The following is a 25,971-nucleotide window of genomic DNA, read 5'->3' on the forward strand; positions in this document are numbered from 1 at the left end:
CTTACCCATGATCCTTGGGGTCCCTTCCAATTCTACAATTCTATGACTCCTTCAGAACTTTGAATGTGTTTAAACAGCGAAGGTTGAGTCGTTTTACAGACTACAGTGGTACCTCGCAAGACGAATGCCTCGCAAGACAAAAAACTCGCTAGACGAAAGGGTTTTTTGAGCTGCTTCGCAAGATGATTTTCCCTATGGGCTTGCTTCGCAAGACGGAAACGTCTTGCAAGTTTGTTTCCTTTTTCTTAACACCGTTAATACAGTTGCGACTTGACTTCGAGGAGCAACTCATAGAACGCGGTGTGGTAGCCTTTTTTGAGGTTTTTAAAGACTTTGGCGATTTTTGAAGCTTTTCCAAAACTTTCCCGACACCGTGCTTTGCAAGACAAAAAAAATCGTAAGACGACAAAACTCGCGGAACGAATTAATTTCGTCTTGCGAGGCACCACTGTATGCATGATCTACACACAGGAAAGTAAGGGGTGTGTAAGCATTTTTCCTGCCAGAGGCAGTTCCCTGGCAAGCTCTTGTCTGGTTGCATTAGGATTGTAACGGAAGGGCACTTTCTACTTTAGACTAGCAAAAAGCATTTTTTTCCCCTTACATGGAACCTAAAACGACCACAAAACCATCATTTCCTAAAATGAGCAATCAAAAAAATAATAATTGAAAGGAATCTTGTTGAAGCTTACTCAGGAGTAAATTCACACGTCAAAACTCCTTGAAAGGGTTTGCACAGAACCAATAAGAAGGGTGGGTGGCAAAAAGCCTCAGAGGGGGGGGGGGAAGTATTTTAAAAGGAAACCAGAGGGTCTTGGCTGATCTTATGGAACTGCAGACTTTTAATGATCCTGTGACCAATTACGGTAAATCCAATTCAAAACCTGACCTCAGATAGACAATTGCTGCACATGGAAGTTCTACTTTTGACAAGCAATTTGCTTTTACTGAAAGGGATGCTCATTGCCCCTTTGGCCATACAGTCATAATGCTTCTTAGGATTTCTTTGTATTCAAATGATATACTGCCTACTTTTTATGCCCTTTAAGAATAAATGTGTTGATGTGTTTGTGTGTGTGTGTGTGTTTGTTTGTTTGTTTGTATGTGTATGTATGCAAACAGGCGGGCGGCCAAACTGGGTCTTTGACCCAGGTGACAAAAAACCTAGATTCAGCCCTGAATTATGCTAAAGCCATAAACCAATTATAAGAAGGTGGCACTATCATTACAGTAATCTGTAAGACTACTTTATTTGCCAAGATTACTATAAATTTGTTATGAGTTCTGTGACAAGGACTAAAAAAACTGCAAAGCTTGCTACAAAAGGTGAATGAATAAATCACACTTACCTGTTTCATTTTGTTTATACAATAAAAATATTGGGACTATACTTCGGTTTTTAAAACACCCTAGTCTTTGTTTTTAAAGTGGGGTCTTCTAATGCGGCCCCTGGCAACATCGTTCCACCACAAATTAACTGCATTTGCAGCATTGAAAACCTCTAGGTCCGGACCATTCATCTTGATCATCAGTAAATCATCAATGGTCGTCGCAAGCAGACGTTTCCGACTGTCCGTTTTAACCAGGTTTAGTTGGCTAACCCCCCTCTCGCATTCGGCAGTGCTAAGCGGGAGGACTCGTAAGAAGTTCAAAACTTTGCATATATTAATATACGAAGCACAAGCCGTTGACTCTGCTTGAAGGCGCTGCCAAGCTTCTTCACACGTGATGCTTGTCTTGTTGCCAGCCCACACTTTGAACTCTTGATACTCCTCCAAGATGGCTTCCTTGTCGACTCTCACGTTGCTGGGCAAGGCTTGCAACAGTTCACTCAGTTCTTTTTCTCCGTGGCTACTTGCGGACATGTCCCTTCCACCGACCGGTTTGGGTATGTTGCACGGGTCAAATATCTCCACGTTTCGCAGAACTCTGTCGTTTCCGATGCGGTCAAACCATTTGTCGATCGCTTCCACGATTGAACTCAGCAAGACCCGCCGATCTTCCTCAAAGCAGCCTACTTCGCTTGCGCTACTAACAATTTCCACGTCTTTGTACACTAACACGCCGCCTTCCAGCTGCGCGGCACTTTCAAACTTTTGCAGCTGAGGCCCGCTGTCTTTCACCATCCTCTGCAACCTCTCTTTCGTTGCCGTCAAGCTGGTTTTCACATCGCTGACGGACACACACTTCCTCCGAAACACCTCGGATAGCCTCGTAAGTGTGTGCGTAACGTCGTCCATGAAAAACAAAAACCTGACAAACCGCTCTGACTTCAAACGCTTCAAGTACCCCTTCAGCTTGGCCTCCACCTTCCTATCTGGCTTTGTGCTGGAGCCACTCACAATCTGCTGCAAGTGCACCACAACTATGGGCAGATTGTTGGCCAGGGCTTTCACGGCAGAGTTCTTCGACTGCAGCCACCTGATTCCGGTGATACCCATGTGGCGAAGCACTTTCTCGTTCAGGACTTCGCCGATCTCTTTCAACTCCTTTGCCCTTTTAGGACTACTGTGGTAAAACGTGTATATACCCTTCACGACGTCTTCGGCAAGCCCGGCGAATTTGACGGACTTTAAGGCATCCCCTATCGCAAGCTCCAGTTGGTGAGCGACGCAGTGCACAGCCACCAGACCTGGACAGCTGTCCTGGAACAATTTCGCAACCCCAGACGCGTTGCCCGTATCAACGCTAGCCCCGTTGAAACTTATGGCCGTCAGCTTGCTTTTCCAATCGGGTATGTATCCGTCGAGAACCGACTCGATGGTCGACTTCACTTCCCCTGCATCCTCACTAGGACATTCCTTAAGGGCTCCGTAACTACATTTCACTTCCGCTTCATTTATATAATAAAAGTAAACAATCTCGGAAGCCGCGTTCGACCTATCCGTCGAGCCGTCGGCCAAAATCCCAAAGAAATTTGCTTTGCTCAGTTTGTACTTGAGCTCCAGCCGAAGGCTTTCCGCAATGTAATGAGCAAACTGCTTGGCCGCTTTGTCGTTCCTGTACGTCTCGCCCACTATCAAGCCGTTTTTCTTCTGCAGTGCACATAACGCCGGGAAGTCGTCAAACGAATAGTTCTCCTTGACGATGAAGTATGCCGTATTGAACAGCTTCTCCAAGTTACTGTGCAAATTGCTGTCCATCGTTCTTAATTCCTGCACCGTCGGGACTGACAGGGGTGCGGACATTGGATTCAACCTGGCTAATTGAGCACGGCAAGCTTTTTGGTGAGTAGCAGATGCACCGTGTTTTTTTATCTGAAAAGGTAACAAAAATAAAATTTGTTATTATAGAATCACAGAATCTTAAGAGTTGGAAGGGACCCAGCGGTCATCTAGTCCAACCCCCTGCGATGCAGGAATCTCAACTAAAACTTCCATGGCAGATGGCCATTCAACCTCTGCTTAAAAACCTCCAAGGAAGTAGAGTCTACCACATCTTGTGGAAGTTTGTTCCACAACTGAACAGCTCTTACTGTAAATGTTTAGTTGGGATCTCATTTCTTGCAACTTGAAGACGTTGATTCGAGTCCTGCCCTCCAGAGCAGGAGAAAACAAGCATGCTCCCTCCTCCATGGGACAGCCCTTCAGATATTTGAAGATGACTATCATATCTCCTTTCAGTCCCCACTTTTCCAGGCTAAACATACCCAGCTCCTTCAACTGTTCCTCATAAGGCTTGGTATCCAGACCCTTAATCATCCCAGTTGAACCTCTTCTGCACACGTTCCAGCTTGTCAACATCCTTCTTAAATTGTAGCACCCAGAACTGGGCGCAGTATTCCAAGAGTTGTCTGAGACCACCAGGTATAGGGAGATACATAAATTCAATAAATAAAATTAATAAATAAGGCACAATAGTCGTACTATTACTTCCCTTGATCTGGACACTAGACTTCTATTGATGCAGCCTACAAGAGCATTAGCTTTTTTTGCTGCTGCATCACATTATTATTATTATTATTATTATTATTATTATTCCGCTTTCATATATTAAAAAAAATCAAAGCAGTTTGCAGCACATTAAAACATCGAATAAAACAATCCAGAATCAGTGCTGAAGAGCATTTATTTATGTATGGAATGACAGCAGCCGGGATATTTTCTGCACAAAAATGAGAGGAAGAAATTCCCACCAAAGAAGAATGGAAAAGCAAACTGATGGACTATGCTGAACTGGCAAAGTTAACAGCTAAAATAAGACAGCTTAAGGATGGTTGTTTTATGGAAGATTGGAAGCCTTTTTTGGACTATTTAAAGGAATATTATAGTATAATATTTGAACTATGAGCAACAGAAGGAATAAGAGATTATTGTAGGTAAAAGGTAAAGGTAAAGGACCCCTGGGCAGTTAAGTAATAAACAAATATCTGACTTTTAGAAGACATCTGTTTAGGGAAGTTTTTAATGTTTAATGTTTTATCGTGTTTTTAATATTCTGTTGGGAACCGCCCAGAGTGGTTGGGGAAACCCAGCCAGATGGGCGGGGTATAAATAAATAAATAAATTATTATTGGTAGTGGTAGTCCAGTCAAAGGTGACTATGAGGTGTGGCACTCATCTTTCAGGCCGAGGGAGCCAGCGTTTGTCCACAGACAGATTTCTGGGTCATGTGGCCAGCATGACTAAACCGTTTCTGGCACAGTGGAACACTGTGACGGAAACCAGAGCGCATGGAAATGCTGTTTACCTTCCTGCCACAGCGGTATCTATTTATCTGCTTGCACTGGCATGTTTTCGAACTGCTAGGTTGACAGAAGCTGGGACAGAGCAATGGGAGCTCACCCTGTCACAGGGATTCGAACAGCCGACCTTCCGATGGGCAAGCCCAAGGGGCTCAGTGGTTTAGACCACAGTGCCACCTGCATCCTTAGTATAGGAGAAAGAAGACAAAGATCAGCAAGGGGAGAAATAAATACAGTGGTGCCTCACAAGACGAAATTAATCCGTTCCGCGAGTCTCTTCGTCTTGTGGTTTTTTCGTCTTGCAAAGCACGGCTATTAGCGGCTTAGCGGCTTTAAGAAAAAGGAAACAAACTCGCAAGAACTCGCAAGACGTTTCGTCTTGCGAAGCAAGCCCATAGGGAAATTCGTCTTGCGGAACGACTCAAAAAACGCAAAACCCTTTCGCCTAGCGAGTTTTTCGTCTTGCGAGGCATTCGTCTTGCGGGGCACCACTGTACACCACGGAAAACGGGATGGGAAGTCGACGAAACAAAAGAAAAATCTATTATGTATTGGACTGCATATGTGATATTTCTGGAAATTTAATAAAATATATCTGGGGGGGAAATATTGCCTTTCTGCAGCCTATTTCTGCTCATGGTAGTGGAAGGAATGGTAGTACAAGCACTCGATTCCAACAGCAAGCAAGGCTTGATCTACAGCATTTGTGATTCTGCAGGATTCAGGCAACCAGCCTTGGGGTCTACGGGAGCCCGGTGGTGGCATGATAGCCAGTTCCTCCTCTGCCAGCTCTGAGCTCAAGGAATAATTTAGGGCATTATTTAATTGCAGACTGGAACGTTTTGCCGTTTTAAAAACCAGAACAGACATGATTATAAGGACAAAGAACTAATGAACAAAAACACACAATGCCATTCATCTGTTGTGTTTCATACTATACGATATGATAATCTCTATTGTCATTGTCCCATACAGAACAACGAAATTGAAAAATCTACATCAGACATTCAAAACCCAACAGGCCTGCTATCCCAGCCATCCCAACCTGGTTAGCCTCCTAAAAACTCTGATACCCCATTTTTAAAACAATATACTCCCATAGAGACTCCTTACACTGCGTTTAAAACCAAAATCACATTTGGATAGAAACTCTTTCTCAGGCGGCTAGTCCTAGTCTTTATAACCCTGTACCTTCTTCCAGAAGGCAAAAGCTGAAAGAGATCATTTCCGAGGTGTGCATCGAATAAGCAGGAGGCTGTTTGCCTGAAGGCACGGAGTCTGGCAAAGATGATGTCACACAGGAAAAAACAAACAACAACAAAACAGAGGAGCTGTGCAGATGTAGCACCCACCACGGGCTAGAATTCTTTATAGGTTTCCATCATTTTTGTTGCAGCAGTGGCAACCCTACTCAGAGCAGCAAAACAAGATATATGAAAGCTAGGAGATGTTTATATCTGTGTCTTGTTTCAGCTGCAAAAGTAACTTGCAGCCTAATAATAACAAGGGAAAATTGGCAGCTGTTTCTCATGATGCCCTATTAAAATCTGTCGCTGTTAATGGCTGGTTTCCCCAGACCATTTAACTAAAAAAAACCAAACAACTGTCACATTTAACAAATTTGGCAAATTGTATCTGCAGAATATAAATATAAACTCACCGTTTCAATCTTGAATGTTGCGCAGCCTTTCACGAAACTCGTATCCTCGGCCCGTGCAAATTCTTTGCAGATGAGGCAGATCATAACATCAGCAAACATTTCCAGCCACGGATTTTCTAGCTTCCACTTCGAAAAAGTTGATGGCCTCACTTTTTTCCTCTGAGATTTAATAATACAAGTATTAGAGCAGCTAGACTCTTTCCCCTTATTGCTGGATTTTCCTAACAAATCTGGCATTGCCCAAATATAAACAGTTAACTTATTAAACCTCATCATTATTTCATAATTATCTATGTATTTCTAATAGTATAACCAAATCACTAATTTTTGATATAACTGTAAAAAAACTATGAAAATTTATTATTCCAAAAATGAAACCTTCCTCTGGTTGTCAATATTAAGATGATATCAGCAAGGAGACAGTCTGTAAAAAAACGATTTAAATGAAATTTTACTGACTAGTGATTTAAATTGATTCAATTTGATTTAAATAAAATCCACCCTGGTCTTCACCCAAAAATGAGCTTGCAAAAGCGAAAAGCCAATACAGTATTTGCTTTCCCGCCTGCAAGGTCAGCTAGGTTTTATGGTATCTCCCATACCTTTGCATGCCTTCACACCTTAAACCTGCTCTCCTCAAATCACTGCAGAACCCATTCATTCACAAACTTAAGTGCCCCAAACTTCTCAATAAGACTTCATTCAATAAGATCTTCGATACCTCCCTCTCTATGGAGGCGCAGATTACAGCTATAACAAAGGCGGCATTTTTTCATCTCCGCCAAGCTAAGCAGTTGGCCCCTTATCTCTCTCGCCCTGACCTAGCCACTGTGATCCACGCGACGGTCACCTCCAGACTGGATTATTGTAACTCGCTCTACGTGGGGCTGCCCTTGAGACTGACCCAGAAACTCCAGCGGGTGCAGAATGCCGCGGCGAGACTCCTTACGGGGTCCTCGCTGCGAGATCACATTCACCCGGTGCTATACCAGCTGCACTGGCTCCCGGTGGAGTACAGGATCAGGTTTAAGGTGCTGGTTTTAACCTTTAAAGCCCTATACGGCCTAGGACCCACGTACCTACGGGACCGCCTCTCCTGGTATGTCCCACAGAGGAACCTACGGTCTGCAAATAAAAACATCCTGAAGGTCCCAGGCCACAGAGAGGTTAGGCTGGCCTCAACTAGAGCCAGGGCTTTTTCGGCTGCGGCTCCAATCTGGTGGAATGCTCCGTCACAAGAGACTAGGGCCCTGCGGGACCTGACATCTTTCCGCAGGGCCTGCAAGACAGAGTTGTTCCACCAGGCCTTTGGTCAGGGCCCAGCCTGACTCCCTCCTCTGGCAACCTGCACAGAATTTTGCTCAATGGTTGCCATTAATTTGATTTTAATTAATTTTTATAATGAAATGTTTTTAGAATGTTGGATTATTTGATTGTTTGATTATTGATTGTTGTTAGCCGCCCTGAGCCTGGCTTCGGCTGGGGAGGACGGGATATAAATAAAATTTAAAAAAAATAAAATCATGTTCGTCTCCCCTAAGCTTGCCTTCCGTCCAAATTAGGCTGCAGACAATTACTAGAAAGTGTGCAATGCCCATGTTCCACCTGATCTCTCCAGACATTTCCCTATCTTGCTACACTACCTGTCCGAAGTCCTATTCCGACTGGCTGGCCCAGGTGCAGAATGCCTGGGTCTGACCCTGATAAGAACTCACAGAGGAGGTCACTTGCTATCTAGCTTGAATTGTGGGAACGTTTTTTCATTCCAATACAGCTATTAAAGTTTGCATTGTCATCAATTATGGCAGCTATGAATGGCCATCGGTCATCTTGCATACATTGAGACTGTTTCCATCAAAACTCACTGCTTACGTTTTTCTCTACGCTGATTGATTCACCTTCCAAACAATAGAAGTCGTAAACTCATTCAATGCGAAAATACTCTGGTCCCTCCATTTATTTCTACTCCCTTTATATGCAGAGTGTGTGCAAAGGCTGAAGCTCATTCCACACTCAGTGCATTTAAACGGCTTCTCTCTGGTGTGGGTTCTTTGATGATTAATTAAGGTGGTTATTCTGTCTGAAGCTCTTTCCACACTCCCTGCATTCAAGGTTCCTCCCCTCTGCATTTTGCAATTCCTTTTTACAGTGGTGCCTCGCAAGACGAAAAGAATCCGTTCTGTGATTCTCTTCGTCTAGCGGTTTTTTCGTCTTGTGAAGCAAGCCCATTGACGGATTAGCGGATTAGCGCTATTAGCGGCTTTTAGCGGCTTATCGTCTTAGCGGATAAGCGGCTTAGTGGCTTAGAAAAAGGGGGGGAGGGAAAAAACCCCGCAGGAACTCACAAGACATTTTCGTCTTGCGAAGCAAGCCCATAGGAGATCCGTTTTGCGAAGCACCTCCAAAACAGAAAACTCTTTCGTCTAGCGAGTTTTCCATCTTGCGAGGCATTTGTCTTGGGGGCACCACTGTAATTCTAATTTATATGTAAACACTATCACACATACTGGAGTCGGTTGGATGTTAGGATTCTGAGCATCAAACGCTTTCAACTTCCCACACTTGGAATTATTTTGTTCTTGCCATTCTATTCCCATCAGATTCTCAGTCATCTCTTCTATTGCTTCGCTCTTGACGATCTCGGATGACAAAGTCCATTGCTCCCAATAATTCCCATTCTGCCGCATCTCTTCCGTCATCTCTTCCGTTGCTTCAGTTTTGACAATCCCCGATGGCAAAATCCATTGCTGCTTATAATTCTCATTATTTTGCATCTCTTCTGCGCCTTCAGTTTTGACAATCCCCGATGGCAAAATCCATTGCTGCCTGTAACTCCCATTGTTCTGCGTCTCTTCTGTCATCTCTTCTGTCACTTCGCTCTTGATGATCTCTGGCGACCATCGCTCCCTAGAATTCCCATTATTCTGCACATCATCTGATGGTGGGGAGAGAGGAGAAGCATGTTTGAATCTCAAGAGAAAAACAAAGGATCTAATCACAGACCATTTCCCCACTATATGCCAAATTTAAATGTGGTTAACTTCTGAACCAAGGGATGCGGGTGGCGCTGTGGGTTAAACCACAGAGCCTAGGACTTGTCGATCAGAAGATCGGCGGTTCGAATCCCCGCGATGGGGTGAGCTCCCGTTGCACGGTCCCTGCTCCTGCCAACCTAGCAGTTTGAAAGCACGTCAAAGTGCAAGTAGATAAATAGGTACCACTCCGGCGGGAAGGTAAATGGCATTTCCGTGCGCTGCTCTGGTTCGCCAGAAGCGGCTTAGCCATGCTGGCCATATGACCCGGAAGCTGTACGCCGCCTCCCTCGGCCAATAAAGCCAGATGAGTGCCGGAACCCGAGTTGGCCACGACTGGACCTAATGGTCAGGGGTCCCTTTACCTTTACCTAACTTCTGAACACCCTATAGTGCAAGACAGGGGTGGGGAACCTCCAGCCCACAGACCAAACTTGGCCCCTTTTGGTCCAGCAGATCAGTTTAAGGACCTCTTCCCCAGTCACCCTGCACCTGACATCATACATGAGAACATGTGTGGGGCAGGTAAGGGTGATACTGTGAGCTTAAAGCAAACTTCTGATTCTTCCTCTGCTAGAGCAAGTTACACTCACAGCTACCTATCAATTGATGGGTAGAAGCAGCGCACCTTCCTTGAGCAGAGAAGAAGCTTCTCCCAACCAGTACTGCTCTCTAAAGCTGTTTGTGACCTAATGGGAACTGCTTCTGCAGAAGGATTTGTTTGCACATGTGGAGAGATCTGCCGTTGTTTGCCAGTAAGCTTGTGAAACATGGACCACTTATAAGCGTCATCTCCAACTCTTCAAAAGATTCCATCAACAATGTCTCCAAACATTTTTACACATCACTTGGGAAGACAGGCGAACTAATGCCAGTGTACTGGAAGAAGCAAAGATTACCAGTGTCGAAGTGATGATTCTTCAACATCAACTTTGTTGAACTGGTCATGTTGTGTGGATGCCTGATTATCGTCTTCCAAAGCAACTACTCTATTTCAAACTTAAAAATGGAAAGTGTAATGCTGGTGGTCAACAAAAGTGTTTTAACGACTCTCTCAGGGCAAATATAAAAAAAAGTAGGATAAACACTGACAACTGGGAAACACTGGCCTGCCAGCACCCCAGTTGGAGAACAGCCTTTGCCAAAGGTCTCATGGACTTTGAAGAAGCAACAAACTCAGGACGAAAGGGAGAAAGGTGCTAAGAGGAAGGCACATTTGGCAAACCCTCACCATGATCAATTCCTGCCTGGAAACCTATGTCCCCACATGTGGAAGGACATGTAGATCCAGAACTGGCCTCCACGGTCACTTATGGACTCACTGTTAAAACTTGTGTTTATGGAAGACAATCTTACTCGGCTACAAGTGATTGCCAAAGAAGAAGAAGACATATGTTTACTGCAAAGGAATTCCGAGAGAATTAAGAGGATTTATTTTCTACTAAGACTTCATGTCTTTCATTCTCTGTTGCATCTACTGTGTCCTGTCACCTAACTGTCTTGCCATTTATCAGTACCAGATCTCTCAGGTGGGCCAAAGTGATTCAGGACAATCTCTGTCTGTCTCCAGCCAATCTGGTTCAAGCCCAGATTTCCCTGAATTGATGCAATTTCATTCAGGATCAGCGTTTGGGCTGGATCTGGTGCACAGCTTTATTTAACACAGAGAGATGGGGTGTATTTCACTGGCAAACTTTGATTTTAGCCTAAATAGCATAGATATTGCACCATAGTTTTGTTCTCATTATAATCTCTTTCATTGAAATTGTTAATATCAGTACCTGCCAATTTCTTCCCTTCCTCGGAGGCCTGTCCTGTTGGGTTTTCTCCGGGCATAGAGACGAGGTCTGGTTTCAGAACGTCTGCCATAGAAACAGAAACAGGCTAGTTACTTCTGAGTACAAAAGACGGAGCCGTTCCAAGTTTGCTAACTGCTATGTTCCCCTTCCCAAAACCAAGAAGATCAGTCAGAACATGGTTGTGTGGACCCAGAGGAATCAAACTGGTGCTTGGGAGCCGCCACTCACTGCCCATTTAGCTCAGCTGAGCGGCATTCTAGAAGCCAAAGCAGCTGTTTTAATGCGAGGGAAGGTGGAAGCGAAACCTCAACCAGGAGGCCATCTTTTCTCTGTATAAGTGGAACTTTGCTGGATGAAGCCAAAAGGCTTGTCTTGTCCCATATCCCCACATAGGCCAACTTGATCCTTATGGGGATCCCACTAGGACATAAAATTCAGAGATGTCTGATATACAGTGGTACCTTAGATTAAGAACTTAATTCGTTCCTGAGGTCCGTTCTTAACCTGAAACTGTTCTTAACCTGAAGCTCCACTTTAGCTAATGGGGCCTCCCGCTGCTGCCGCGCCGCCGGAGCACGGTTTCTGTTCTCATCCTGAAGCAAAGTTCTTAACCTGAAGCACTATTTCTGGGTTAGCAGAGTCTGTAACCTGAAGTGTATGTAACCTGAAACGTATGTATCCCGAGGTACCACTGTATAGCTGTCTTGGCTAAAAGCCATGGACAGCTTTACTTTCCCTGAATTTACTTAACCTTCTTTGAAAGTCACTGAACAAAAGTCTTTCAATACAGAGACCAAAAGGAGCCCCAGAAGAAGAAGAAGAAGAAGAAGAAGAAGAAGAAGAAGAAGTGGAGGAGTTTGGATTTGATATCCCGCTTTATCACTACCCAAAGGAGTCTCAAAGCAGCTAGCATTCTCCTTTCCCTTCCTCCCCCAAAACAAACACTCTGTGAGGTGAGTGAGGCTGAGTCTTCAGAGAAGTGTGACTAGCCCAAGGTCACCCAGCAGCTGCATGTGGAGGAGCGGAGACACGAACCCGGTTCCCCAGATTACGAGTCTACCGCTCTTAACCACTACACCACACTGGCTCTAGACAGCTAAGCACTTACCGATTGATATCTCCTCTTCTCTAGGATGCCGGATAAGTGGATCTTCTCCTTCTTCCCAACAGGAATTGAGGTCTGATACTTTGAAGGAAACACACAGGACCAATTACGTCCGATTCTACTTACTCACCACAAAATATCCAGCTATTCCAAAGCCAGCCAACCAGACAGAGAGCCTGGAGAGTGAGATGGAATTTCTATAGGCCACAGCAACTACCCCTACCCAACCCTCATGTCTGCCCGGATGCCGCAACAAGTGGACACCGTGCTCACCCACTCAGGTCTCCGTGATGTAGACCAGATCGGCCTCCTCATCCACAATCAGATCAGGGATGAAGGAGGTCATATTCAGAACCGACCTGGTATTCAGCAACAGGAGCCACAGACCTGAGGGCGGGCTGACAAGACAATCGAAACACCCCATGTTTTGCTGGCACACCATACAGTCACTGTCTGTGCCATATGCCCCTTTCCCAGCTTGCCCTGCCTCCCACATCATCCCTCCCCCTACCCTGAACCACTGCTCTCCCCAGGTTCAAAAAAGGATGTCTTTGCTGAAACATGCTTCCATTTCCAAGAAAAAGTTGGAGAAGTTCCACAGCTGTTTTAGCTGTTTCCACATTTTAAAAATACAGTGAACATGAGCTGTGCTTGCAAAGGAACGAACAGGAGTATGCTCTAAGGGTCAGCATTGTACCTTTGCGCCCCTATATCCCTGAAGGAGCATCTCTACCCCCATCATTCAGCCCAGACACTGAGATGGAGCACTGAGGGCCTTCTGGCAGTTCCCTCACTGCAAGAAGTGAGGTTACAGGGAACCAGGCAGAGGGTCGTTTTGGTAGTCACACCCACAGTGTGGAACACCCCCCCCCCATCAGATGCTGAGATAAAGAACTATACAACTTTTAGAAAATATCTGAAGGCCACCCTGTATTGGGAAGTTTTTAATGTTTTCTTATGTTTCTGTATATGCTGGAAGCAGCCCAGTCAAGGTCGGGGTACAAATAATAAAATTATTATTAGTATCCCAGCCACATCTCCCCACCCCCAATGAAAACAAATGAAACCCACACAAATTAAAAACTGCTAAAACAATTGCTGAGTGTTTAAGTTGTTGTGCTCATGCTGTGCTTGCTGATTCGCAGGAGAAAAACCACAGGGATGTTGGATTCCGTGTGGAAAATGAAGAAATTTGTCATGTGGCATCCACAGAAGTCTGCCGGAGTGGCCCAAAAGCTCAAACTCCCTGCTAGTTAATGAAGTGGGTCCATTTGCTTAGATGCTTTTACACCTACAGCACAACAAAAGTGAGAGTAAGCAAAAAGCCCAGAACATTTGCAGAATAAAAAACTGCAGGATTTTAACAGGAAGTTAGGGGACATGTGGGACGTGGGTGGCGCTGTGGGTTAAACCACAGAGCCTAGGACTTGCTGATCAGAAGGTTGGCGGTTCGAATCTCCGCGACGGGGTGAGTTCCCGTTGCTCAGTCCCTGCTCCTGCCCACCTAGCAGTTCAAAAGCATGTCAAAGTGCAAGTAGATAAATAGGTACAGCTCCAGAAGGAAGGTAAACGGCGTTTCCGTGTGCTGGTCTGGTTCGCCAGAAGCGGCTTAGTCATGCTGGCCACATGACTTGGAAGATGTATGCCGGCTCCCTCGGCCAATAAAGCGAGATGAGTGCTGCAACCCCAGAGTTGGCCATGACTGGACCTAATGGTCAGGGGTCCCTTTACCTTTACTAGTGGACATGCATTCACTAAATCCGGAGCAGTATACGGGCTCCAACCTTTGAAGCAGCAAATGGAATAGAAAGTGCAATTGTGTTTAACTGCTCAATAACATCAGAAAAGGCTCAATTACAAGGACGTATGGAGCGGGGCTACTAAATTCATTCCTCAGACATCTATTATTGAATGAAAAACTAAGCAGCCTTACCTAGAGAGGCCACAGTCTCGTAATTCTCTTCCATGACTTCCCTATGCAAAGCTTTTTGGCGCGGATCCAGAAGAGCCCATTCCTCTGCCTCAAAAAACACAGTTACGTCCTCAAAGGTCACCAGGCCCTGGACAAAGGAGTAGAATTCATTCCACCATTTCCCAAGCGTGTAAGGAGTCGTGATAGATGCATGTGTGCTTTCATTTATCTATCAGTTCTCATCACGGCCACTTTTGCTGGGCCAAAAGTAAAAAAAAGGAAAGGGAAAGGGAAGGGAGGGAAGGAAGGAAGGAAGGGAAGGGAAAGGAAAAAAGAGGCATATTTTTTCAGTCTCCTTTGCATCTCCACACACAGAGAGGCACCCAGGAAACTCGCATCACTCTCTTGGATTCTCCTCCCCTTACCTGAGGTGGCTGCCAGGAAGCTCTTTCAACTTCACCCCAAGGAAGAGACAGACCCGGCTGTGAACCTGAGGCCATAGCCCTGCCTTCAGGGCGTGAAGGATGAACGGGGCCACCCCCGCGGCAGTCACAGCTGCTCCCCCGATGCACTTTAAAGCATGTTGCAGCCGTCAAGCGGGGTCACCCCAGTGCCTGCAGGGGAGAAACAGGAGATCGGAGGGACGTCAGCCATCTCCAGCCTCTGCTATAATACAGTAAACAAACACACAAGCAAATGAAAACAGACAACTGAGCTCACTGAGGTCCAGTGCCGGGGGCCTTCTGGCGGTTCCCTCACTGCGAGAAGTGAAGTTACAGGGAACCAGGCAGAGGGCCTTCTTGGTGGTGGTGCCCACCTTGTGGAATGCCCTCCCATCAGATGTCAAGGAAATAAACAACCACCTGACTTATAGAAGACATCTTATAGAAGGCAGCCCTGTTTAGGGAAGTTTTTCATGTTTTATTGTGTTTTTAATATTCTGTTGGGAGCCGCCCAGAGTGGCTGAGGAAACCCAGCCAGATGGGCAGCGTATAAATAATAAATTATTATTATTATTATTATTATTATTATTATTACTACTACTACTGGTAGGACTTGTCATTCACAGATCATATACTACTACTACAGTCATCCACAGATCATATATATGAAATACTTTATTGTCACTTGTACAACTTGTATACAGTGAGATTACACAAGCACCCCCCCACTCAGCTCTCTTAGTCTTAATTCCCCTCGTTTACTGACGCACACCCACCAAACCCTAAAGTCAGTTGCCCTGTTGTTATCTTTTCATTCAGCAGCCTAACAGCCCACAGATAGGAGCTGTTTTCTCTCTCTCTCTCTCTAAATATTTAAATTTTATTTAAATATTTATATTAAATAAATATTTAAATGTTATATTTACTACTACTACTGCTGGTAGTACTTGTCATTCACAGATCATACACTACTACTACTGTCATTCACAGATCATGCATATGTAGATGAGTGATTCCCAAGCCTGGGTCTCCAGCTGTTTCTGGACTACAATTCCCATCATCCCTGGCCACCGGTCCTACTAGCTAGGGATGTTGGGAGTTGTAGTCCAGAAACAGCTGGAGACCCAAGTTTTGGGGGGAAAGACTGCACTATCTAAGGTCAGCCTGGCCATCTCGGTCCTCCTCCAACCTCGTCTCCGCTCCTGGCTCCGAAAAGAGTTCCGTCCCTGCCCAACTCAGAGCATCCTCCAAATTGGGAGCGATTTCTGACTTCCCAACTGGGCTAGACCCCCTTAGGAAGGATCCGAGGAGGAATGGGAAGGAAGTGGGGTGGGGTCCCTTCTCTTCCTTCCAGCTCCCCCGCCCCCGGCTCCAAATCCGCCCCTTCCCTCCCTCCATCCTACCTGACACCTCTTCTCACCTGTAGCGCCCGATCCAGCAGCTCCCTTCCGCCGTCCGGAACCCGGAGGAAGCAATAAGGGTGAAGCCCCGCCCCTTCCTTCCGAGGCCAACTTCCTGCCCCTCTAGGAAGCAGAGCTCTGTGCATTAACCCTTCGCAGGACTTAAGGTGCGTGCGCGCATTCATGCACAAAGAAAGGCGAGCTTTTAACACGCTCTTAGGGAGGTTTTTTAAACAACACGTAGGAGGGAAAAACATAAACCAAAAAGCGGTAGCCAGCAGTCTCCCAAGCAGGAAAAGTGTCATAATATGCCCCGCATTGCAGGGGGTTGGGCTAGATGACCCTTGGAGGTCCCTTCCAACTCTACTTTTATCTTGCATAGCAAAGGAGCGATCACATGTACCTGTTTTATGACAGCCCACCATATTTTAGCTGAGTTAGCTGAGCACAGGCCTGAAGAAGACTTGCGTTTTCATTTGTGTAAAATAGAATTTGCTTTTCTCATGTATTTGTTGTTGTTTAGTCGTGTCCGATTTTAACTTCCTGCCTCTCTAGGAACCAGATTTTAACTTCCTGCCTCTCTAGGAACCCGATTTTAACTTCCTGCCCCTCTAGGAACCAGAGCTCGCTTCATTTGCCCAGTTGGAGGACTAAATGAAAGGAGCTGCAAGATTTCTCCTCACCCTTCTTCTCTTTAAAGATTTCCAGAACCTTCATGATCTTGAAAAACCTTCTCAGTGTATGTCGCAGCTTGCCAATATCCTTAAACCCTGGTGCCCAGAACTGGACACAGAACTTCAGGCATGACCAAGCAGAAGAGCAGTACTATCGCTTCCCTTGATCTGGACACTATACTTCTGAGAGTACAGCCAAGAATATTAGCTTCTTTTTTTCTTTCTTTTCTTTCTTTCTTCTTTTGCTGCATCATATTGTTGACTTGTGGCAAGCTTTGCCAGCTTGCAGGCTCATTCCTTCAATTCCCCCAGGCATCCACTTATATTTCACTTGCTACCAAAGTTCCGAATCAGGAAATACCACTTCAGGAGGAAGCCCGTCTTGTCACATCCCAAGCAGCCATTTTTGTACCCCCTTGACATTTTGCCCCACTGTGGCCCAGCCCTAGAATTCACCGTGGCAAAGCTATTGGGTTTTCCCCCTACAGAGGTTCAAGCCAAAGAAAACTACTGCTTTCTTTTCCATTGATGAGCAATGGCTCTCCCTTATGTAACATGGTACGCCTTGTTTTACATAACATGTGGCTGCCCCCCACCTACCCCCCCAAAAAAAACCCCAGAGGCAAGCTACAACTAACACATAAAAATGCCACCCTGCAATCTGCAAGAATGGGGAACTAGGTCTCCCAAAATGGTAAGAAACGAGATGGAATGTGAACCAAATCATTGAAAATAAGGTCATGTCACCAAGTGGAAAGGATCTGATGAAGCAGGCAGCCTGTGGATCAGGACCCAATGTTTTGCCCAGTAGGTGAACATAAAAGGGTCCACCCCTTGTACACAGTTCAACTTCCATTGAATTCTGACTTGGAGCTTCCCTCTTTAAAGGCAAATGGGGACAGACTGAGGTGCTTCGATAGCATCCTACTTATCCCCAGCTTAAGGTAGTATGAAAGCACACAGCATTAAAAAAAAGGCACACACAATAAACAAGGAAAAAGAGGACATACGGATCTTGAGCAGGAAATCCAGAAAAAAGGGAGGAGAGGGGCAGGCCTTGATATCTAGCAGAACTTCCCCTCCCTGTTCCAAGCCACTATGCTAAGGGAAGCTGCTTCTGTGGGATTTATGGGACCAGTGCTTGGAAAGCCCATTTAAAAAAGGAACAAGAACTAGTTCCAGTTCATCCTTATCAAGAATGAACTAGTCCAAGTTCATTCAAAAAGTTCATCCTTGGAAACTTGTTTCCAGCCTTCCAAATCTTATAAGCTCCTGTGCTGAAATATGGGGTCCAATAGTAAGTTGAGGTGAAGACTAGGAATAGATCAGGGGTTCCCAAACTGAGGATTGTGGACCACAGAATGTGCGGCGGAACTATCGCATTAAAGACTTCTATTGTGTTTTGATTATATTTTTCATATTCTCGACACTGATTTTTTAAGAGGACCTTTATTGCTTTATTTGTCACTGAATTTTGTTGGTTGGAAATTTGAATTCCTTATACAGTGGTACCTTGGGTTACAGATGCTTCAGGTTACAGTCACTTCAGGTTACAGACTCTGCTAACCCAGAAATAGTACCTCGGGTTAAGAACTTTGCTTCAGGATGAGAACAGAAATCGCGCAGCGGCGGCGTGGCGGCAGGCCCCATTAGCTAAAATGGTACCTCAGGTTAAGAACAGTTTCAGGTTAAGAACGGACCTCCAGAACGAATTAAGTTCTTAACCCGAGGTCCCACTGTACAGCATCTAGAACAGTACCTTATGATTGCTAAACTTCAGAACAATCCTTAAGTGGTCCAGAAATAGGCTCAGCAGTTTCTCAGTCACTGAGGACAGCCCTTGAAGACAGGAGCTTGAGAACCACGGTTATAGATTATGGAGGATTCCTGGGTTGTGTAGGGGACTAGGCTGTTAAAGAGGCTTTAATGAGTGTTGGGTGTGTGCCTATGCAAAGCAGCCATAAGCAGGATTTCTTCAAACCAACGTCTTGTTGCTTTTACTTGGAATAACAGAATTCCATAGGAATCTCAGGACTGTGTACCACAACAGGCAGTGAATCCCTCAAGGTCTTAATCAGAGATTTTCTCCAGTGCTACAGCTTTCCCCAGAGGCCCGTCCATGTAGATTCTCTGATAAGTAAGCTGACTACTCCAACAGATTCCACATTCCATGCATTTAAATGGTTTCTCCCCGGTGTAGATTCTCTGATGATGAATGAGGTGACTACTCTGCCAAAGGTCTTTCTGCACTCTCTGCATTTATATGGCTTCACCCCTGTGTGGGTGTACTTCGATGTGACATAAGCTTACTGCTCACTCTAAGCCTCTTTCCACACTCCCTGCATTGAAATGGTTTCTCCCCTCTGCGAGTTCTTTTATGACGAGTACGGTGACTACTCAAGACTCAGGTGCGCTCAACACTCCATGCATTCAAATGTTTTCTCCCGTGTGTGGGTTCTTTGATGTTTACTAAGGCTACCGCTCTGTGTAAAGCTCTTTCCGCACTCCACGCATTTAAATGGCTTCTCCCCTGAGTGTTTTCTTTGGTGTACAGTAAGTTTACTGCTCTGTGTAAAGCTCTTTCCACACTCCATGCATTTAAACGGCTTCTCCCCAGTGTGCGTCCTCTGATGTGTAGTAAGATTACTGCTCACTCTAAATCTCATTCCACATTCCATGCACTGATACCGTTTCTCCCCTGTGTGGATCGTTTGATGTTCAGTAAGGTTACTGTTTGCTCTAAATTTCATTCCGCACTCCATGCATTCAAATGGTTTCTCTCCTGTGTGGGTTCTCAAATGTCTGCAAAGGCTGCTTCTCCTATTAAAGCACTTTCCACACTCCCTGCATTTAAACGGTTTCTCCTTTGCGTGGGTTTTCTGATGTGTAATAAGGTTACAGCTCAGACTGAAGCTCTTTCCACACTCCAGACAGGTAAATGATTTCATCACAGTGTATGTTCTTCTTTCAGGCATTCTGGGTCCCTTGTGATTTCCAAGCATCTCAGGCTTGGCTGCTTCCGACGACTCCATATGTGGTTCCCTACGTAGCTTGTTGTTTTGTACATCATCTGCAGAGTGTGGAAGGAAAGGGGAAAGCATGCTTTATCTCTATTCTTTTTCATCCTGTAAAAATGTAATGCTTTTATTTAAATCACCAAAACGGAAAAATTATTCCCAAGAACTAGGGGAAAAGTACATCTCCTATTGTATATGAATAGTTTGATAAGATCTGGTCAATAATAACAATGATTATATTAGCTTATTATAGACGGGTACACATAATTCAACCTGGTAAGACACTGAAATATGGGTATTCTTTGTAATGCCCTGGAATAATAAGTTTATTGATAATAGCCCATTGCTGCCTTCAATTTGTTTTAATACTATTAGTATTTGTAAAACAATGTTTTTATTTTATTGCACCTTGCTTTTAAGAAGAATCACATTTAATTTCAAGGCAGAAACAATCACAGACTGAGCCCAATTAGGTGTTTCTCAGATTTTTTGCATCTCTGTGATTGCCCCCTCTGACTGAACTGCTGAAATCAAGGTCACCTTTTGAACATTCCAGAATCCCACACAAACTCTTATTCCTTTCTGGTCCATATAGCACATGATGTCATTAAAATTAGATGTGCATGATATCTTCTCCTTTGTAACAACAGTGGTATATACATTTCTACAAGAATAAGGAGGAGAACAGAAGTCTAGGAAAGCTGGGAAAGAGGCCAAACTGGGAAGATCACTACCTGCTCTGTGATTCCAATGACTTTAGTTGCAGTCACAAAATTCCAGGGATTAAACCTAAGACCATCTACATACATGCAAAACATGTCGCCAGGGCCCTGAAATGGTTTAGAAACTGCTTTCAAAGCAGCAGACAGGTGAGTAAATTATGAAGATGGCTCCCAAACAAAGTTAATTCCTACCTGATGATGTCTCTCTTTTTCTTCCCAACAGATCTTCTCCTTTCCAACAGGAATTGAGGTCTGACTCTGTCAAGGAATCAGAGAAGTTGGCTTAGGTTTGGTCACATAATACCCAACAATTCAAAGTCGAGCCTTTTAAAAGCTAACAAAAGGTATTATTTTGATTTTGTGACTCCTGCATGAAGTGAATAGAACACGTCTGTGTCCTGTGTCCCAGCAAGATCACTTTGGAATGATGCTGTGGAATAATAATAATAATAATAATAATAATAATAATAATTTATTATTTATACCCCGCCCATCTGGCTGGGTTTCCCCAGCCACTCTGGGCAGCTTCCAACAGAACACTAAAATACAATAACCTATTAAACATTAAAAGCTTCCCTAAACAGGGCTGCCTTCAGATGTCTTCTAAAAGGTTGGTAGTTATTTTTCTCTTTGACATCTGGTGGGAGGGCGTTCCACAGGGCGGGCGCCACTACCGAGAAGGCCCTCCGCCTGGTTCCCTATTATTGGAAACCAGCCAATAAATTATTGTTATTGTTATAAGAAAGAAAAGTGTCCTTACCAAGCGAGGCCACCGTCTCATAATTGTCCTCCATGACTTCCCTGTGCAAAGCCCTTTGGCTGGGATTCAGGAGGGCCCATTCCTCCTCCGTGAAAAACACAGCCACCTCCTCGAAGGTCAAGAGAGCCTGGAAGGTCATCAGGCCCTGGAAGTAGAAAAAATACGGTAACAGGTTCACCATGCACCATTCTCCTGATAGGCAAGGGCAACACAGTGGTTGGATGCTGTCCCTTTGAGATCTTTCAGTGATGGCCACCAAGATGGGTGGCTCAAAAAGAGGACTTGAAATTCACGGTGAGGAAAAAGCTATCAGTGGCTACTAGCCAGGACAGCTATCGTCGGCTTCCAAAATTCGAAGCAGTTATACCTGCTGGGAACCACAAGAGGGGAGAGGGCTATTGGACTCAGGTCTCACTTGGAGGGCTTCCCCCGGGAATCTGGGTGGCATCTGTGAGAACAGGGTGCAGGACCAGAGGGGCCCTTGGCCCCATCTGGCAGGATGTTCTGATATAAGGCCAAACGTGGAGGAGGAGGAGGAGGAGGAAGAAGAAGAAGAAGAAGAAGAAGAGGAGGAAGAGGAGGAGGAGGAGGAGGAGGAGGAGGAGGAGGAGGAGTTTGGATGTGATATCCCGCTTTATAACTACTTGAAGGATAGTGATAGTGGCTAACATTCTCCTTTCCCTTCCTCCCCCACAACAAACACTCTGTGAGGTGAGTGGGGCTGAGAGACTTCAGAGAAGTGTGACTAGCCCAAGGTCGCCCAGCAGCTGCATGTGGAGGAGCGGGGAAGCGAACCCGGTTCACCAGATCACGAGTCTACCGTTCTTCACCACTACACCACACTGGCTCCCATGGAGACAACAAGGCATTATTATAGTGTGTGCGTGTATTATATTATATATAATTATATACCCAGCACATGGAACCTTACAAAAGGACAATACGAGTGGACTCTCCATGCCCTTACCACAGCAAAAAGACTGATACAGTGGTACCTCGGGTTACAGATGCTTCAGGTTACAGATGCTTCAGGTTACAGACTCCTCTAACCCAGAAATAGTACCTTGGGTTAAGAACTTTGCTTCAGGATGAGAACAGAAATCGTGCTCTGGCGACACAGCGGCAGCGGGAGGCCCCATTAGCTAAAGTGGTACCTCAGTTTAAGAACAGTTTCAGGTTAAGAACGGACCTCCAGAACGAATTAAGTTCTTAACTCGAGGTACCACTGTACTGATGAATTCGAAAAATAAAAATGCGGCTCCCTTCTACGACTGGATTGAAGGCTTATACAAATTCGCAACATACAAACAACTTGCATACAATAAATGCAGACTTGCCATGGACAAGTTCGATGATATTTGGAATCCATTCTTGCAAATGATCTGGTGAAGTACAATACCTACCTTGCAAAGTATGCAGTTTTGGGTTCCCCCCCCTCCCCCCTTTATTTATCCTTCTGCACCGGTTCTATTTCTCTTTTTGTTTATGTCTCAACATGTTCAGTGCACATATAATTATGTACTTTATGAACTTTCAATAAAGATTTTTTTATTATTATTTTAAAAAGACATATTCTTTCAGAGCCGCTCCCCACTCAGCCCACAGAGACTCAATCCACACTTGCCTCTCCCAAAACAATCCTTTCCTTACCTGCGATGGTTGCCTGGCAGTTCTTTCTGCTCCTTCTACAGACGGTGTCTCAGAAGCCATTGTGCTGCCAGGAGGAGATGAAAGAAGAGGCCTAAACTGGACCACTCCTGGGACACCTGGAGCTGCTGCAAAGATGTCCTTTAAAATAGGGTGTAGCTTGCAAATGCCTGCAAAGGAGAGACAGGGAGTGAGGAGGATTCCATCCTTCATACTTTTGTTTCCCCCCTCTACGTCAGTGTTTCCCAAACTTGGGTCTCCAGCTGTTTTTTTTGGACTACAACTCCCACCATCCCTAGCTAGGAAGACCAGTGGTTAGGGATGATGGGAATTGTAGTCCCAGCTGGAGACCAAAGTCTGGGAAACGCTGATCAACGTATGATCTGTGAATGACGAGTTCCATCAGTACTCAGCTGGTGGTTTCTTTTCATTTGTTTGTTTATATGTTTGTTTGTTGTATTATAACTGATAATAATAATAAATTTTATTTATACCCCGCCCTACCCGACGGGAGCCGGGCTCAGGGTGGCTAACACCAGTAAAATTACAGTAAAAACATAGGGGGGGGGGGAACAAATTTAAAATACAGGTTAAAATGCAATTTAAAATGCAGCCTCATTTTAAAAGTAGCCCATAGATCAAAACCATAAGGGGAGGGAAACGTGAGGGTCAGACTGAGTCCAAACCAAAGGCCAGGCGGAACAGCTCTGTCTTGCAGGCCCTGCGGAAAGATGTCAACTCCCGCAGGGTCCTAGTCTCTTGTGTCAGTGCGTTCCACCAAGTCGGGGCCAGTACTGAAAAGGCCCTGGTCCTAGTTGAGACCAATCTAACCACCTTGCGACCTCCAAAATGTTGTCATTTGTGGACCTTACGGTCCTCTGCAGGGCATACTAGGAGAGGTGGTCCCATAGGTAAACTGCTTTGATAGTTAGCATTGCCCAGGGCGCAAAATAGCCTGTCACCTGCACTGGGAAGGAGAACCACTTACATCACCTTCAGTTCCTTGGAGAAAAAGGTAGGAAATGAATTCAATGAATGAGCAAGTGACTGGGTTTTGGATTCTGAGTCGGCCTTGTAAAAAACAGTACGGCAAATCCCAGCCCCACCTCTCGCCATATAACTTCCCCTCCAAGGCTATGTCCCCTGAGCCAAATGGGGTGGGTCGGAAGACCCTGCGCTGAAAACAAGGCAGTCGGGTGACCACTTTGCAGCTGGAGAATCATAGAATCTTAGAGTTGGAAGGGACCTAAGGGTCATCTAGTCCAACCTGCTGCAATTCAAGAATCTCTGCTAAAGCATGCATGACAAATGGCCATCCAACCTCTGCTTAAAAACCTCCAAGGAAGGAGGTTCTATAGTCATACCTGGGGTTACCGGTGCTTCAGGTTGTGCATTTTCGGGTTGCGCACCAAACCAAACCCGGCAGTACCAGAACCGGTTACTTCTGGGTTTCGGCACTCACACATGCGCAGAAGCACTAAATCGCGCTGTGCATGCACAGAAGCGCCGAATCGCAACCCGCGTGTGCGCAGACATGCCTCCCGCACGGATCATGTTCGCAACCCGAGCACCCACTGTACTGTCAAACAGCTCTTACTGTCGGAAAGTTCCCCCCCCCCCAAATGTTTAGTGGGATTCTCCTTTCATGTAACCTGAAGCCATTGGTTCTGGTCCTACCCTCCCAGTGCAGGCGAAAACAGGCTGGTTCCCTCTTCCATGTGACAGCCCATGAGATATTTCAGAAGAAGTCTGCAAACTGCCTGCACACCAAATGGGCGGAGAAAGGGAGTTCTTTTCCTCGCGTTTCTCCCTCTCCCCCAAGAAAGGGCGTCTTCCCCGCCCCAACCCCCCACTCCCTTCTCCATAGCCTAGAACTACAGCGTTGATACTGGATCGCGGTGGATCTTGCGCTGGGAACCGCGGCGCGCTTTTACTGCGCGCGTTGCAAGGGGGCTGCGCGGATGCGCCTCTTCCCACGCTGCTCTATCAGGGGGTTCCTAAACAGGGAAGCTGGGGGTGGGGCTCCTTTGAACCCTCCTCCAAAAGCAAACCCTCCCTCCCCCCTCCCCCCTTGCGCACCCCTTTCTCCTTTGCCTGCTCCAAGCTCCTTTCTCTCCATCCAGGCCGAGTTAGGGATGGCGTCCCGCCCCTTCAGCAATCTCAATCTCTCTCTCCTTCCTCCGCCTCCCTCGCTTTTAGAATCATACTTCCTGCCTCTCTAGGAAGCAGGGCTGGGTTCCTTTGCCCCAAATCGGAAGACTTGAGTGGCAGGACCGGCCCCCACTTTGCAAGCCTTGGGAGTTTTAGGCATGCGCGCCCCCACTGGCAAACTGAAGATCTGACACTGTTGCAGGAATTTATGTATAGGTTGGGGAGGGGGGTGGTGGTTGCCCCTCCATCAGATATCATGCACATGCAGCCCATTACCAAAACCAGCACAATCACTTTTGTGACTTTTGTGATTTGTCCCCACAAAACACTTCGTCGCAGTTTCTTCCTGTCTATTCAAAGGGCCTCTGCTGCACAATACCAAATGTAAGAATTCACTGATAAATGTACCTATGTACTGGCTCACTGGGGAAACTTCAGAAATTCATATAGACAAGTGAGCTCAGCTACTCAGCAGCTCCTCTGCCTGAGGGATAATTCCCGGCATCCTGATACCTGAGTGCCAGACAGGTAGCCATTCTAGAAATAACAAACCCAGATGAAGACAAAAGGGTGCGACTACCTTTTGTCTTCAGAAAATGACTCATGGGGAGGGGGAGAAGGGAACCAGCCAGGTGACAGGACACTCAGGTTACCACCACAACTCCTCCCTCAACCCCTCCTTTCTGTAATGTATGCATGATGTTTCTGGGGGTGGGCTTGACCTAGAGGATGGGAATTTCAAAAGTTTTTATAAGGTCTTGCACACCATTTTCTGTGTCTTTTCCTCTCCTGCAAGTGAGGGGAACACCCTGTTGCAACAGTTCAATAAAGGCCAAGCCTACAGGCTGCTGATTTGCTCCAATTTACTCAGTTTGGTGTCTTTACTTTTTGTCCAAGGGAGCCCTCGGATTTTTAACAACAACAGCAGCTGGTACAGTGGTGCCCCGCAAGACGAATGCCTTGCA

The 25,971-nt window shown here is 45.6% G+C and overlaps 2 protein-coding genes and 1 long non-coding RNA gene across 7 annotated transcripts in view; all 3 read right to left on the bottom strand.

Annotated features, from left to right (window-relative positions):
- Positions 1 to 25,971, bottom strand: part of LOC308470283 — an 82,679-nt gene that overhangs the window by 1,197 nt on the left and 55,511 nt on the right. The gene's annotated exons all lie outside the window — the stretch shown is intronic.
- LOC308469356 (zinc finger protein 862-like) lies at positions 458 to 16,573 on the bottom strand. 5 transcript variants are annotated; one of them, XM_080991681.1, is made up of 8 exons: positions 16,439 to 16,573; positions 14,618 to 14,806; positions 14,214 to 14,340; positions 12,284 to 12,361; positions 11,158 to 11,238; positions 8,852 to 9,279; positions 6,345 to 6,503; positions 458 to 3,257 (listed from the first exon to the last, which is right to left on the bottom strand). In XM_080991681.1, the coding sequence occupies exons 2-8, from the start codon at positions 14,690 to 14,692 to the stop codon at positions 1,410 to 1,412; spliced, it is 2,796 nt and encodes a 931-aa protein (XP_080847807.1). In that variant the 5' UTR covers positions 14,693 to 14,806; positions 16,439 to 16,573; the 3' UTR covers positions 458 to 1,409. The 5 variants fall into 5 exon arrangements, with proteins under 5 accessions (XP_080847807.1, XP_080847806.1, XP_080847808.1 ...); XM_080991680.1 differs by lacking the exon at positions 16,439 to 16,573 and adding an exon at positions 16,056 to 16,194; XM_080991682.1 differs by lacking the exon at positions 16,439 to 16,573 and adding an exon at positions 16,056 to 16,127 and having other exon boundaries at positions 14,618 to 14,858.
- LOC308469952 (uncharacterized protein) lies at positions 18,143 to 25,073 on the bottom strand. Its single transcript, XM_080993095.1, has 5 exons — positions 24,935 to 25,073; positions 22,859 to 23,025; positions 21,209 to 21,353; positions 20,641 to 20,706; positions 18,143 to 19,779 (listed from the first exon to the last, which is right to left on the bottom strand). Exons 1-5 carry the CDS (start codon positions 24,972 to 24,974, stop codon positions 19,124 to 19,126), a joined length of 1,074 nt encoding a protein of 357 aa, XP_080849221.1. The 5' UTR covers positions 24,975 to 25,073; the 3' UTR covers positions 18,143 to 19,123.

The sequence above is a fragment of the Podarcis pityusensis genome, assembly GCF_964106645.2.
Source record: "Podarcis pityusensis genome assembly, chromosome: 2".
In the NCBI taxonomy this organism is placed as follows: Eukaryota; Metazoa; Chordata; class Lepidosauria; order Squamata; family Lacertidae; genus Podarcis; species Podarcis pityusensis.

Coding starts and splice junctions, on each gene's coding strand:
- LOC308469356 (XM_080991681.1), bottom strand. CDS start 14,692: ATGGCCTCAGGTTCACAGCCGGGTCTGTCTCTTCCTTGGGGTGAAGTT. Junction 14,341..14,617: donor CTTCCTGGCAGCCACCTCAG/GTAAGGGGAGGA, acceptor TCCTTTGTCCAG/GGCCTGGTGACCTTTGAGGA. Junction 9,280..11,157: donor GGAAGGGAAGAAATTGGCAG/GTACTGATATTA, acceptor CCCCACCATCAG/ATGATGTGCAGAATAATGGG.
- LOC308469952 (XM_080993095.1), bottom strand. CDS start 24,974: ATGGAGAGAAAGGAGCTTGGAGCAGGCAAAGGAGAAAGGG. Junction 23,026..24,934: donor AGCAGGCAAAGGAGAAAGGG/GTGCGCAAGGGG, acceptor TCTCCTTTGCAG/GCATTTGCAAGCTACACCCT. Junction 20,707..21,208: donor TGAGACGGTGGCCTCGCTTG/GTAAGGACACTT, acceptor ATTCCTTGACAG/AGTCAGACCTCAATTCCTGT.